Raw genomic sequence first — 13,090 nt, forward strand, 5'->3', positions numbered from 1 at the left:
TTGGCCCTCAGCTGAGGCTTTGTTTAATGCCATAATGAGTACGACAGCGCAAGAAACAACAACAAAGCTGCCATACACATTAGGAATCCTTACAAACTAGCCCGCTCCTTTTTTGTTCCTTACAACCACACGAAGGAAACAGACAAATGTGTGCTTTTTTCAGCAGGTTAAAATGCACTGCACAATCCACCATGCGGCGAAGAATAAATCGTTTACTGGCACCGTTGCGACCCTTGCCTGAGCGGCTTTGGTTCTATGCGCAACCCCAAGGCAGTAACAAACCGAACAATAAGGAACGGGAGAATGCTGTTTGTCAATGTGTTACTAGTCAGAAAGCGTTGTTACATTGTGACATTAATTATACAATCCTATAGCTCCAGATTAATCTACGCAAACCTTATTTGAACTACAGTATTAACAAAAATTAAAAGTAGGACGTACAAGAATTTACGCGGGATTCAACACGTATGCACAGTACATTTTCGGATGTATGTAATGTTTGGTTACGCGAAATGTCTTAGTATTTCCCGGAATTTATGGCGGTCTGTATATGTCACGGTAGGGTTACTGTGTGGGCTCATTGCGGAAGTGCGGCAGAAAATGCGGGCTATGGGATGGCCGTGACTAATGCGAGTAGGCGTTCTTAAAGGCGGTTTCAACGGTGCGTGCTCCGATCGTGGATGATTATAGGAAGAGTGGACATAAGGCGCGATGTGAGATGATGTCATCTAATGCAGATGAAACTAGCGATCATAGGTTTTAAGCCTAGTGTCAACCACTCTGCGCCACGTTCGCATTAAGGAAGACATACTTGCATAGTTAAATCGTCAGCCCTCATATTAAAATGTCCAAAATGGGCGAAGTAATATGGCTGTGAAATTCTTGGCGCCCATACTTGTGCGGAGCAAATGATGTGGGATACAGTGAGGAATCCTGCTGGCAGTGGCGAGAAATTGCATCGGATGTAATGTAGATTTGAAACTTGGCAATTTAAGCTGAAGAATCCCTCGCCGTTTTTGCTGTATTGAACGTACGACTACATTAAGGGCACGGGACGCCTGTGCAGCGTACACACTCTTTGCGGACATCACGGTGCTGGATTCTGGGGCCCGACGACTGCTGTTCGCGGCAGTTAAGTTAGAAGGAAGCCGTGTATGTGACTCGATGCCAACTCTGATTTCCCTATTCAAATACACGCAACGAATAAACCGAATGGAATTAGTGGCACTTTACGAGATAAATTGAAAGAAACACCAAAGGAAAATATTAAGTCTAGCTAGATCGGTTGGTTATTCATCTAGATGGCTATCATCGTATTTTATGCCCATATTTGTTGCATAGAAGATTGCAGGCGAAGGTTCCGCTGCTGTTTCTTACTTTGAACCGCCCACGCCAAAACGGAAGAGTTGACGTAATCTACACGTGACCTCCATATATGACTCTCTCTGTGAATACTGCTGTCGCCGCAGGAGAAGTATCATAGTCCATAACAGGTGACGCTTCTCCGATTTCACACTTTCGTCATTTTTCTCGTTTGCGAAAGCTCTGTTCTCGCTACGAATCATGAATTCGTTATTACAGAAGCCTAGTTTGTCATTCTAACTCGACTTAGTATTTACGTTTGTGTCGCTGTAGCCGACTGTTCGAAGGAGAATTTTGATGTGAAGCCTAATCCTTTACAACTGTTTTTTGTATACGGGCGAATTTCACAGAGAGAGATGTTTGCGGCTCCGTCACTTTACACAAAAAGATATCACCGCTGGATCTGTAAACCGTGTGTGTGAAAGAGTAAACATCACAGCACAAAAAGACAAAGCAGAGTGCAGTCTTTGTCGTCTTTTTTGTTTATCAACCAAATCACCCAAGAAAATGTTAAGCGTATCTATGATATGATCTAATGATGACAGCTTTGTTATCTTCGTGTACCACTTACGTGAAACTATTACATTGTTGGTGCTACAGTTTTACGTAAGTCGCACTCACAAATTACGGATATATTTCAGGTGGGTGTATAATGTTTTATGGTGTTCACATATTTTGTGCATTGTTCCTATTAAATTGTTTTGCTCTCCCGGCATGGACCTCGCAGTATCTATCAAATGAACAATAAAATAATGTATCATGCATGTTCGTCCACGTTTTAGTAGTATGCCATCAGCTGCAGCTTCCGGAATTTCGACACCGTTTTTTTTATTGCTGAATTAGAAAGGTAAAACTTGGTGTCTCACATAATTTGTTATTATTATTTCCTCTTTATGTAAAGAGGCATGATGGCCCAAGTCGAAAATTGCTCATAAGTATTGGTAGATCGCAACGTTTTTGCTTCAAATGCAAAAACGATCTTAACAAAACGGGTTCAGTTGATGGAGAGCGAAACAATTCCCGCAGTTAGCTTGAGAGAGGAGCACCAGTGGTAAATTTAGGCTTCCTTATAGGTAACGAAATAGTATTCTGAGGCGTTTTCTCTCTCTCTCTCTATCTCTCAACAAGTCATCTGATGAGAATTCGCATCACCCGATCGCTGAGATCTGCTAGCCTCAGGAGGCTAGCAGATCTCAGAGCTTCGTCAGCGGCTATAGTTGGCATCGGGTGATGTATATATAGATGGTCGAGCGATTGCTCCGAAGAGCGTTGGCCCCGATTTCGATTTCCGAGCTGTGATGATTTTTACAGCATAGCTGTTAGTGCGGTCAAAAGCGCTCGAAAACGTCACGTGGGTGTTTTCCCAATATCCTGGAAAAACTAAACAAAGCACCGAGTTTAAATTTGGAGGTATTTTGGAGAATGTTAGGGGCGAGCGAGGTGTGGGCAAGGATTCAAATGTGTGGGTGAAACACATTTCTTGCGTACATTCTGGCGCACTGCAGGTCAGTGTCCTTGGTCCTCTACTTTTCTTAATTTTCATTAATGACCTTCCACAAAACGTATCATCGCAGATAAGGCTTTTCGTAGACGATTGCATTCTATACCGTACGATAACAACATCCGATGACAATTTATTATTGCAGAATGACCTTAACCTTGTCAGTTTCTGGTGCAGTACATGGCAAATGACCCTAAACTCAGACAAATGTAAAGTTATGTCCTTCTCGCGAAAACATTCCAACTCTCGCTTTTCTTACGTCATAAATAACACCATTGGCCCCTGACATCGTCCTATAAATACCTTGGCGTTGAACTTACAACAAATCTCTCCTCGCGCGAAAGCCTCAAAAACTCTGGGTTATCTCCGACAGAAATTGCGTAAATCCCCTGCTGCAGTTCGTAAATTGGCATATCAAACTTCTGTTCGCCCACAATTAGAATTTGCTTCATCGGTATGGTCTCCACATCAAAATTATTTAGTTTGTATGCTAGAATCAATTCAAAATAGAGCAGCTCGCTTCATCAGAAGTACCTACGACAGAACTTGCAGCGTAACGCAGATTAAAGCAGATATTTCGCTCCAGCCGCTTGGAATTCGTCGCACGATAGCTTGGCTTTTCCATATATACGTTTATGGTAATCGATCTCATGTGTTGTCTCTCGAGGCACCAGCGCGCATGTCACGTCGCCTTAACAATAGCCATAGTTTCACGCGCATCTGCACTGTCATCCCACGCATCAGCACTACCACGTGTCATAACAGTATGGAATGGTCTTCCTGATAACATTGCGGGCTTAACAAATTTGGATGCCTTTCGGGAAAAATTGCAAAGCTGCTTGTAGTAACACTGTAAAGGATGTTTTTGACCTGCTTTCCATCCTTGTTATTTGTACTTGTATTATATAAATTTCAGTGTATATGAATATATTATTGTGATTATGCTGTCTAAAGTTTACCCTGGACAAACATATTTGAACGTTGTTTTTCTTATCCTGCGACTGCCTGTATTCATATTTATATTGATTACTCCTGCAGAAACGCTTACCTTGTATTTCTCCTTACTCAGTGCCCTTTAATGGGCCTGTAAGGTATTTTAAATAAATAAATAAATAAATAAATAAATAAAGCAGCGTTTTCTGCGTGTTTAGATGCGCTATATGACACGCGTAGAAAGCTTTCCCGTTGTTCTGGGAGAACGAAGTGTGACAACTTTATATTTAGAAAGGATGGATGCCATGATATTGCTTACGTGCACTGAAAGTTTCAAGTGTTCAGACTAATTAGAAGCGTCGGAAATTTCTTCTAAATACGCAATATCTCCCCCTTTGGAGACGTGACACGAAACGCGTACAATATTTGCTCGGTGTCCGTGTGCCACTGTGATTCATTTTGCAGGGAGATAGGGGACATAATTTGGGTGATGTACGATCATATTTCAAATTGTGCAGGTTAATTGCAGATTTTTCAGATTACTTGTACAAGCATACTGAGCGTTAGAAGCTTGTTTTATGAAGTACGTAGAATGTTTTCCCAGTGCCCTGAAAGAACTGAATGTGTCACAGAGTGTATATTTGGAGGGAATAAGTTAAGGGCATGTTATGTGTGGTAATGTATGAAACATTAAAAAGTGTCAGTTAATTGTGGGCTTTGCGAAAAGTTATGTTTCCCGCTGTTTCGAGAGAACTAAATGCCGCATCGCGTTTAAAATGTGTGCACACGTGGAGCATGTTTAGTAGTCCGATAGCAGGCCAACGTTTAAAGTTGGTGGCTATAATAGAGGCGCTGCGGATAATTACTGAGCACTCCTTTTCGTACTCCTTTCTAGCGCAATACGAAGCGCGTAAAAGGTTTCCCGCACCTGCAAGCATAAACTTAATCTGTACCAGAACATGAAGTGCCTACGTCGCATTCACCACTTTCTAATATGTGCTGATTCGCACGCCTCGAGGTGTCTGGGAAGTATTATGGTTGTTCGAGTAGCTGCAGCAATAACGGCATAGTGAATGAAACACTAATTTTAAGAAAAGAGTAATTGTCATCCCCACGACAGGGCTAGCGCGTAGCTACAAAAGAAACCGCATACGAGTTTCTCAGGAAGAAACTTTGTGGTTGAAGTAGAGAAGAAAAAAAAAAGGAGCAATCTTGTGCGATCTTTGCAAATTTGCCAAATTTCCATCGAGGCCGGGTTTCTTGAGCATGTGCTTTAATAGCTTCAATTTAATATTTCAGGAGGTCCCGGTACAGACTCGGGCAATGGAACCTTCTTCTTCAAAATCCCCGTAATTAAATCACATACTTTAAAACATTCTCCGGATATGACCCATACCATGGCCTCCATTTCCTGCAAATGTCGTTTTCCGGGGCCACTAAGAGATCATGCGTATAATTCCTGTATAAAGTTATCGAGCAGCGTCGGATCTAATTTACGGCAAAGGCCGTAGCTAACCCACAAACTTTAAACGTCTCAGACATCACCGCTACCATGCCCCTCATTTTCACAAAATGCCACAGCTGCTGACAGTGCGAATTAAAGCCCACACACGCAGGGGTGTAGCGAGGGTGGGCACACTGGGTCCTCATGACGCTCCCCCGAAATTTCTGTGCAGCTGGGGTGCCTGGCACAATGTCCTCTCCTCTTGTCGCGTGCCTGCTCCCCGCCCCCCTTCCCGAAAAATATCCGTCACTCCGCCACTGCACATACGTTAAAGTTTGTATGCGCATTAACCACTATGTGCCCGTCATTTTTACTGAATTACAATTTGGCGCTAGTTCTCGTTTACTCAGGGCAACGGGGAAACACGGTTCGTAAAACACACTTATAACGTTCCTGAGCCCTTGCATATGCAATTTACAACAAAGACCTAGATGAAGCAGCACAGTGAAAATTTTGCCTGCACACTGTCCATAATTTGCGCCTTTTTTCCACCAAATCTAAACTAGGTGTCACGTTTAGTTCAACGAAAACATCGAATGTACGAGACAGACCGCGAAATATTTATATCCTGTTTGTTTGGTGTTTCGGCCATCAGCAATGCTTTTGATAGACCTGTCTGGAATAATGTTTTTCATAGTTTACAATTAGATCTTTGGCACTTAGTCAGTACTGCTTAAGTATGGAACTTTAAAGTGTCACGAGCTTATTCGGTTATCGCGAGGTCTCATCTGCCGACAGATGAGTGCCCAAACCAAAGAAGTTAACTGTATGTGGTCTTCGGGTCTCGCAGGCGTACGGACCACCGCGGGTTCGAGCTTAGCGAGCCACAGGGCCGCGTCAGCCGTCAGCTTCTAGCGCCGCTTGCGTGAGCTCAGGCCACAAGGGGCTACCGAGCGACGCACGCAAGAACACAATATTGGCCTAAGTTAACTGATACCGTTTATTGTATCCAGCGGCACCCGACACTGCACAAACGCCCGGTCCCGGGGCGGCGGGGAACCAAAGCGATCCCGCACCAAGGGCGAAAAGTACAGTCAGTTGCGCCTGTAGCACGTCGATGCGAGAGCACAGGCTCAAGCTGGGACACGCCGCTAGGAAAAGTCCCGACGGCTATGGTACTTGCTCTCGCGATAACCAATGGGCCAACTCGCGAGAGCTCGGGCAATCTCCTTCGGCTTGGGCCTCCGATGAGTGCGGCTCGGCGTGGTACGACCTCGCGCGAGCACTAGGCACCCATTCTTCGGCTTAACGTCGGAACAGGATCAACACGAGGTACGCGCTCCCCGCACGGGCAAAGGCACCGTGCGTGAGCTCAAGTCCGAGTCACAAACGTGCCGGCGGACGAGAGGAAGCATGTACGTAGCCGGCGCAGTCCCAAGGGAGAAGAGAGCATGCTACCGCCACGAGAGTAGCCGCCAGCGGCCGCCTCGTGACATCAGCGCCCACGCCCTCACCGCGAACCATCGCGAGTGGATCGCCACCGCTGACAACTGGTTCGGAGCGAGGAGACCGTGTGGTGTAACGATTGCAGAACAGGTGAAATGAGCCCGCGCAATGGCGTGTCGAATTCCCAAATCCCCGCAACTGGAAATTCTATGACTGCGAATGCTGACATTTATAGAAGTTGAGGAGACCGAATTCTTTTTTTTTTTCTTTTAAAACTAAACAATGGTGGGCGTCATGTCCGACCGGGACGAAATGAAGACGTGAGTACGAACCGTTTGACAGGCATTCTGAGATTGCAGCTGTGTTTTTGTACAGGGTGTCCCAGCTAACTTTAGCCAGAGTTTAAAAGTATGCGATTGCCACGTAGCTGGACAGAACCAAGGCAATGTTGTTTCAAAGCGCTTGGAGATACTCAGATATCTTTTTTTCATTCTACCTAACTACATAATTAGTCCTAATTAATTAACTTCTCAATATTATAATTAGATGAAAAGTGTCAATTAGGAAATCGTAGAGCGACATCAAGAACTACCGATACAGCTTTCTGTTGATCAATACGTGTTACATAATAGTATTTTTCCGAGCGTGAAAAAAGCCGACAAATACACACAAAGTGTCTCGAGTGGCCAGTCGCGCGGCAATTTAACTAGCCATCATGTTGGAAACGCTTTGCAATACATGTCTAAGAGGAAAAGTGGAAGGAGATGAAATAACAGTCGACTTGATCAAAGATAGAGAGCATGTGATGCTCGAAAAGCTTTCAACCCCTTATACGCAATACCTTGATACTTAAAGTATTCCAGGGAGTCATACTGAAGTCATATTGAACATCATACGGGTCTATAAAAGGGAAACGTTAAATGATTGAAGAATTATAGGCCCATTAGCTTGCTGTCAGTATTCTACAAAGTATTCACCTAGGTAATTTCCAATAGAATCGGGGCAACAGTTGAAAGCAATCAATCCAGAGAACAGGCTGGTTTCAAGAAGGAGTATTATACAATGGATCACGTCTATCTCGTCAGTAAGATAACTGATAAATCTGAGGATTGAAAGCAGCCTCTCTCAATGGTTATCATAGATTACGAAAAGACATTTCATTCAATAGAGATACCAGCAGTCATGGAGGCATTGTGTAGTCAAGGAATACACGAAGCATGCGTGAATGTCTTAGCAAATATCTGTATAGTCTCGAGAGCTACCTTAATTCTTCACAAGAAAAGCAGAAAAATACCGATCAAGAAAGGGGTCAGGCAAGGAGACAATCTCTCTGATGCTATTCGATCACTGCATGCTTAGAAATATTGAAGCTATTGGACTGGTAAGGAATAGAACTGATCAGGATCAGCGGCAAATATCTCACCAACCTGCGGTTTGGAGATGACGTTGACTTGTTTAACAATGCTGGAGATGACTTGCAACAAATGATTGAAAACCTTAGCTAACAAAGTGTAAGAGTAGGGTTGAAGATTAATATGGCATTGTTGTATAGCCTGTCAAGAGAGCGAGAATTCATGATTGGCAGTCGGCCTCCACAATCTATGCACGAGTACGTTTTTCTGGGTCCGTTACTAACTGGGGGCACTGATCATGAGAAGGTAATTACAGAAGAATAAAATGGGTGGGATCGCATACGGCAGGCAGTACCAAGACATGACCGGCAGCTTACCGCTGTCCTTGAAAAGTATACAATCATTGCTTTCTACTAGTTCTAACATGTGGGATAGAAACTTCGATGATAAGAAGGAGGCTTGAGAAGAAGTTAACCGCGCGCAACGAGCGATGGAAGGAAACATGTTAGGCGTTGCGCCTAACCTTGAGGGGCAGGAAGTGTGGATGAGAGAGCTGACGGGGGTAGCCGATATTCTGGTTGCCATTAAGAGGAATAATTGGAGCTGTGCAGGGCACGTAATGCGTAGTGCAGATAACCGGTGGTCTGTTAGAGTTTTAGAATGGGTGCTAAGGAAAGAAAAGCACAGTCGAGAATGGCAGAAAATTGGGGGGTGGAATGAAATTAGGAAATTACTAGACAAAGATAGCTGGCGCAGGACGAGGGTAATTTGAGATTGTCCTGCAGTGGTCATAAATAGGCTGCCAATATTTGTTGCTGGGCTAGTTGGTTCAATGCAATAAAGGAATACTGGTAAGCCCAGTTTGAAGGCGGGATAAGAGAAAGACACCGAGGCACAGGACAAGCGCTTGTCCTGTGCGTCGGTGTCTTGTCCCGCCTGGAAACTGCGCTTGCCAGTATTCATAAATAAGCTGCTTATGATGATTCATTCCTGAGGTGTTTGTGTCACTGTGTCCACCTGCGCACTGGCGCGTGCTGCTGCCTTGTTGCGGTCGTGTGCACCAAAGCGTTCGCACTCCGTGGCATGAGCCTGACCTCCCGGGGCGGCGCGCAGGCTCGGGACTTCCGTGGCCGCGCCCGGTCACCGGAGGCTGCCAGCGCGCTAGCGCGTGCCCCTTTCCTTGCACCTGCATGGACGGCGTGGTGGACTGCCGCGACAAGGGGCTCACGGCGCTGCCGCAGCACATACCTGAAACGACCACTGAGTTGTGAGTACATACCGGCGCGCTCTGTCGTGGCTGTTGATAGTCATGCTCAACTGTGTGGCCCTCCACATGATGTACCACTGTAACGAGTGCTGGTCTCGCCGAATTATGCGCATGCACTGTGTGCTGAGCTTTCTGCTAATCACGGGCCCGTGCTTTCGAGCCGCTGAGTTGCCGTAGTTACTGTCTATTCGGCTGGTTCCAACTACGTTCCTGCTTGCGCGGCAACGATGTGCAGCCAGCTCGAGGTCGGAGCCAGAAGCCTGCGTTCAGTCGCTCGCCAGAACGATCGGTGGCTGGAAAGACGTCATCATTTTTTCTGTTCTAAGCGCACGTGGTGGGAACACCCGTCAAATGAACTAGCAACCACGTGAGCGGCACTCAGTTGAATGTCCTCCCTTAAATGAGGTGAATGCGCCTCCGAGCGCTATAAGCTGCTCTGAAAGATCCTGGCGAAAGTGTTTGTTCCTTAGCCTCTCGTTATGTTTATTTCTTTTTCGCCGAGTGACCGATCCCAGCGGCATGTGCGCGCCAATGGGGAAGGTCACGAGGAAGAGAAATGGGGGAGAACTACATAAACACGGCCCCGATATTATTCAGCAGTGGCTCACAAAGAGGAGTGTTCCACATTATTTCTACTCTGCGGAGACACCGTACGTATTATACCTGGTGCGTCAGTGAACACTTTCAAAATATTTTAAAGCTTGCCTGTGGCAGTTTGCGTAATTCTAGTTCATGAGCTGGTCTACTCGAAGCGGCGGGCACTAATTCCACAATAAGTTGAAAGGCATAATCTAATAATTAACAAAATTTAACTAATGAACTTCTTAACCAATTACCTTATGGCCCATATTGCAATTTACAAATTCTAGCGATGGTGTTTTCAAGGCGGATCCACTTGGAACGAATTCTCAGGATGACTCCAGTTTCGGCATATTAATTGCCGAACTTTGCGGAGAAATGCATTGGCGTTCCAGATACTTTACTTCGTTTTATTCATCGAAGCACAAAATTAACTGGAACGCCGATGCATTTCTCCGCAAAGTTCGGGAATTGATATCTCGAAACTGGCGTCATCCTGAGAATTCGTTCCAAGTGGATCCGCCTTGCGAACTCCACGACTAGAATTTGTATATTGCAATATGGGCCATAAGGTAATTGGTTAAGAAGTTAATTGGTTATTTTTTGTTAATTATTCAAATATGCATTTGAACTTTTTGTGAAATTAGTGTCCGCCGCTCCGAGTAGACAGCTCATGAACTAGAATTGTCATATCTGCCACAGGCAACCTTTAAGAATTTTTGAAAGTGTTCGCCTAAACACCCTGTGCAAGAACCCGCTGTAGTCTTGCTCAGTAGCTAAGGCGTTGTGCCGCTGAGCACAAGGTTGCTCGTTCGATTTCCGACCGTGCCGACTGCTTTTCGGTCTGGTCGGAATGCAAGAACGCTCGTATACCCTGCTTCTGGCGCACCTTGGATAACCCCAGGCCCGCCATCCACTACTGCGCCTTTCATAGCTTGGCATGGGTTTGGCTCGTTAAACCCAGCCAGTCAATCGATAAAAACCATGATGAATATTACCGAACTTCTTCAGTGCGCAGGAACCACCGACACGAAAGGAATTTTAGTCTTCAGGAACATTAAATTCGGCGATACGTTTTGTCGTTGAAACGCTTTCTCCTTTTGAGGTGAAATAAAGATTGATTTTATATGAAGAAACTTGCTCGATCGCTAGTATTTTAAGGGTCTTGTTTAAGGGTCTTGTAGCCAGCACTAATGCATGGTGCGGGCGCCCTGGAACCCGTCGAAACTGTTGATCGCGGGCGTTCATATTGCACGTCTACTTTTGTGCGCCGTCTACGTGGGCCTAACATCTGACCATAGACCTGTCGTCTTTTTCTTTGCAGGCGGCTAGAACAGAACCAAATCACGGAGGTCCCCTCGCAAGCTTTTGCGCACCTAAAATGGATACGTCGAATGCAAGTTGACCCGCCCTTTTCTCTCATGCTCCAAACGGTCACCAGAAAGCGGACGTGTTCAAAAGTGATTTTGGCTTTGTTTTCTTTTTTCTTCTGCAGCGATCTCAGCAGCAATGTTATATCGAAAGTAGCCCCTGATGCCTTTAGTGGGCTCAAGTCATTGACATCATTGTAAGTCAATTTCACGACATATATATTTTACCCCTATTATTGCGATAGCAACTATATGGACACTCAAGGGGCATTTTGCCGTCGGCGTCGCCGTGAGGTTCCGTATGAAGTCTACGGGTGATAAAATCATCGCCGTGCGCCATATGCTGCATGTGCGAGTGAAAGAGTGCGAGGGTGAGCCATCGATTGCGGCTCAATCTCGCGCACGGAAAGGCGGAAAGCGGGAGGAATTAAGCACGCCGCCTTTCATCACGCGCAAGGCTTCGGGGGGCAGGAGAGGGGGGGGGGGGGGGTTCTACTACGGGCGGCCACGCGCGCCCGGCCAGGCCGCTGTATCTTGAAAGCCATCTGCGACGGGCACAGCGCCCGCTGTGTTTTCGCGGTGTAGTTCGCGTTGATGCGAGCGGCTGCACGAAGGTCAGTTCGCTCGCTGCTGCTGCCGCATTTCCTCATTGCAGCGTTTTGACAGCGAGTTTCCGCGGTCATCGAGTGAAATGTGTTCTTGTTGTCTTGTGTGTGCGTGAAGGGAAGGAAGCTATGAAGCTACGTGGCTATGAAGCAAATCACGCACAAGTGACAGCGCTTCTGAAAAGGATCCCGCTTCTTAATCCACGTTAGTTTAGGCTGGGGAAGAGAAAACATAAACACCTCATTAGCAACAGTTAAACAATACAGAACACCACTCCGTGTAAAGGTTTACTTATTTTGCGGCTTCCTTTTCCCTTCCGCGTCTGGGGAAACGCGAAACCGTCGCATGTGAAAACTGCGTTGATTCAGCGTCTGTTCCGAGCAACCAAAAGCACCGCCAAACGCTGCCGGACTACTTGGCGCAATAACACATGTGCAGCAGCCGCGCGCCCGTAGCTTCCCTTTCATAGCTACAGAAAGTTGTCCGCGAGTATAGTATGACTATCGGGGGTTGTGGGGGGGTTACAAGTTTATACGGCCGATAAGACTACTATCCTTACTTCCTAGAGCTGTCCACTAATTTGCTATCGCAATCGATGTTTCGCATTTGGGGACAAACTGCTACTTTTTTAAGCTACTAACTAGTCACCGTCTTCATTTCGTAGAGTCCTCTACGGGAACCGGATATCAGATCTCCCTCCTGGTATATTTCATGGCCTTACCTCCCTCCAACTGCTGTAAGTTATAAGTCGATTTATCATATTAGTGTCTCGGAGTTTGTTGTCTTGAAATGTACAGGCTGTAACTCGTGACAAGAAACCGAGGACCTTTCTGTATTTCTTGGAGAGGGACTACGACAGATCCGTTTTTTTTTTTTTTTTTTCCTGGAGCAGTGTCATGGCGCAGCGTCGGCTCTTGCTGGAGACAGTATATTGTGCAGATGACGAGATAAACATATATCTACGTCTGTGTATGACGTTAAAAGTGGGGAAACTGAAAAAAAAAAATGCTAGTATTGCCATGGCAGGTCGATCACGGCCCGGATTATGTTCTGACAAAGTGGCGGAAAAGTACGCAGTGTTAAAGTATCACTTCCAGTTATTGCGCAGTAGTTGAGTGCTGTGACGCGGCCCTCGATGTTACGCCATGCAGTCGAAAGTTGTCCATCGGAGAACACGACACCGAAACGGTGAGGGTTCGGTGCAAAAAAGCCACGTGCAGGATGTACCTC

At 45.9% G+C, this 13,090-nt stretch overlaps 1 protein-coding gene across 1 annotated transcript in view; it reads left to right on the top strand.

Annotated features, from left to right (window-relative positions):
• sli (slit guidance ligand) overlaps window positions 1–13,090 on the top strand; it is a 434,906-nt gene that overhangs the window by 276,680 nt on the left and 145,136 nt on the right. Inside the window, exons 9-12 of the mRNA XM_050192987.2 lie at window positions 9,152–9,305; window positions 11,209–11,280; window positions 11,380–11,451; window positions 12,525–12,596. Of these exons, the coding sequence (XP_050048944.1) occupies window positions 9,152–9,305; window positions 11,209–11,280; window positions 11,380–11,451; window positions 12,525–12,596 (370 nt within the window). The remainder of the gene's footprint in view (window positions 1–9,151; window positions 9,306–11,208; window positions 11,281–11,379; window positions 11,452–12,524; window positions 12,597–13,090) is intronic.

This window comes from Dermacentor andersoni, chromosome 1, assembly GCF_023375885.2.
Source record: "Dermacentor andersoni chromosome 1, qqDerAnde1_hic_scaffold, whole genome shotgun sequence".
NCBI classification, from domain to species: domain Eukaryota; kingdom Metazoa; phylum Arthropoda; class Arachnida; order Ixodida; family Ixodidae; genus Dermacentor; species Dermacentor andersoni.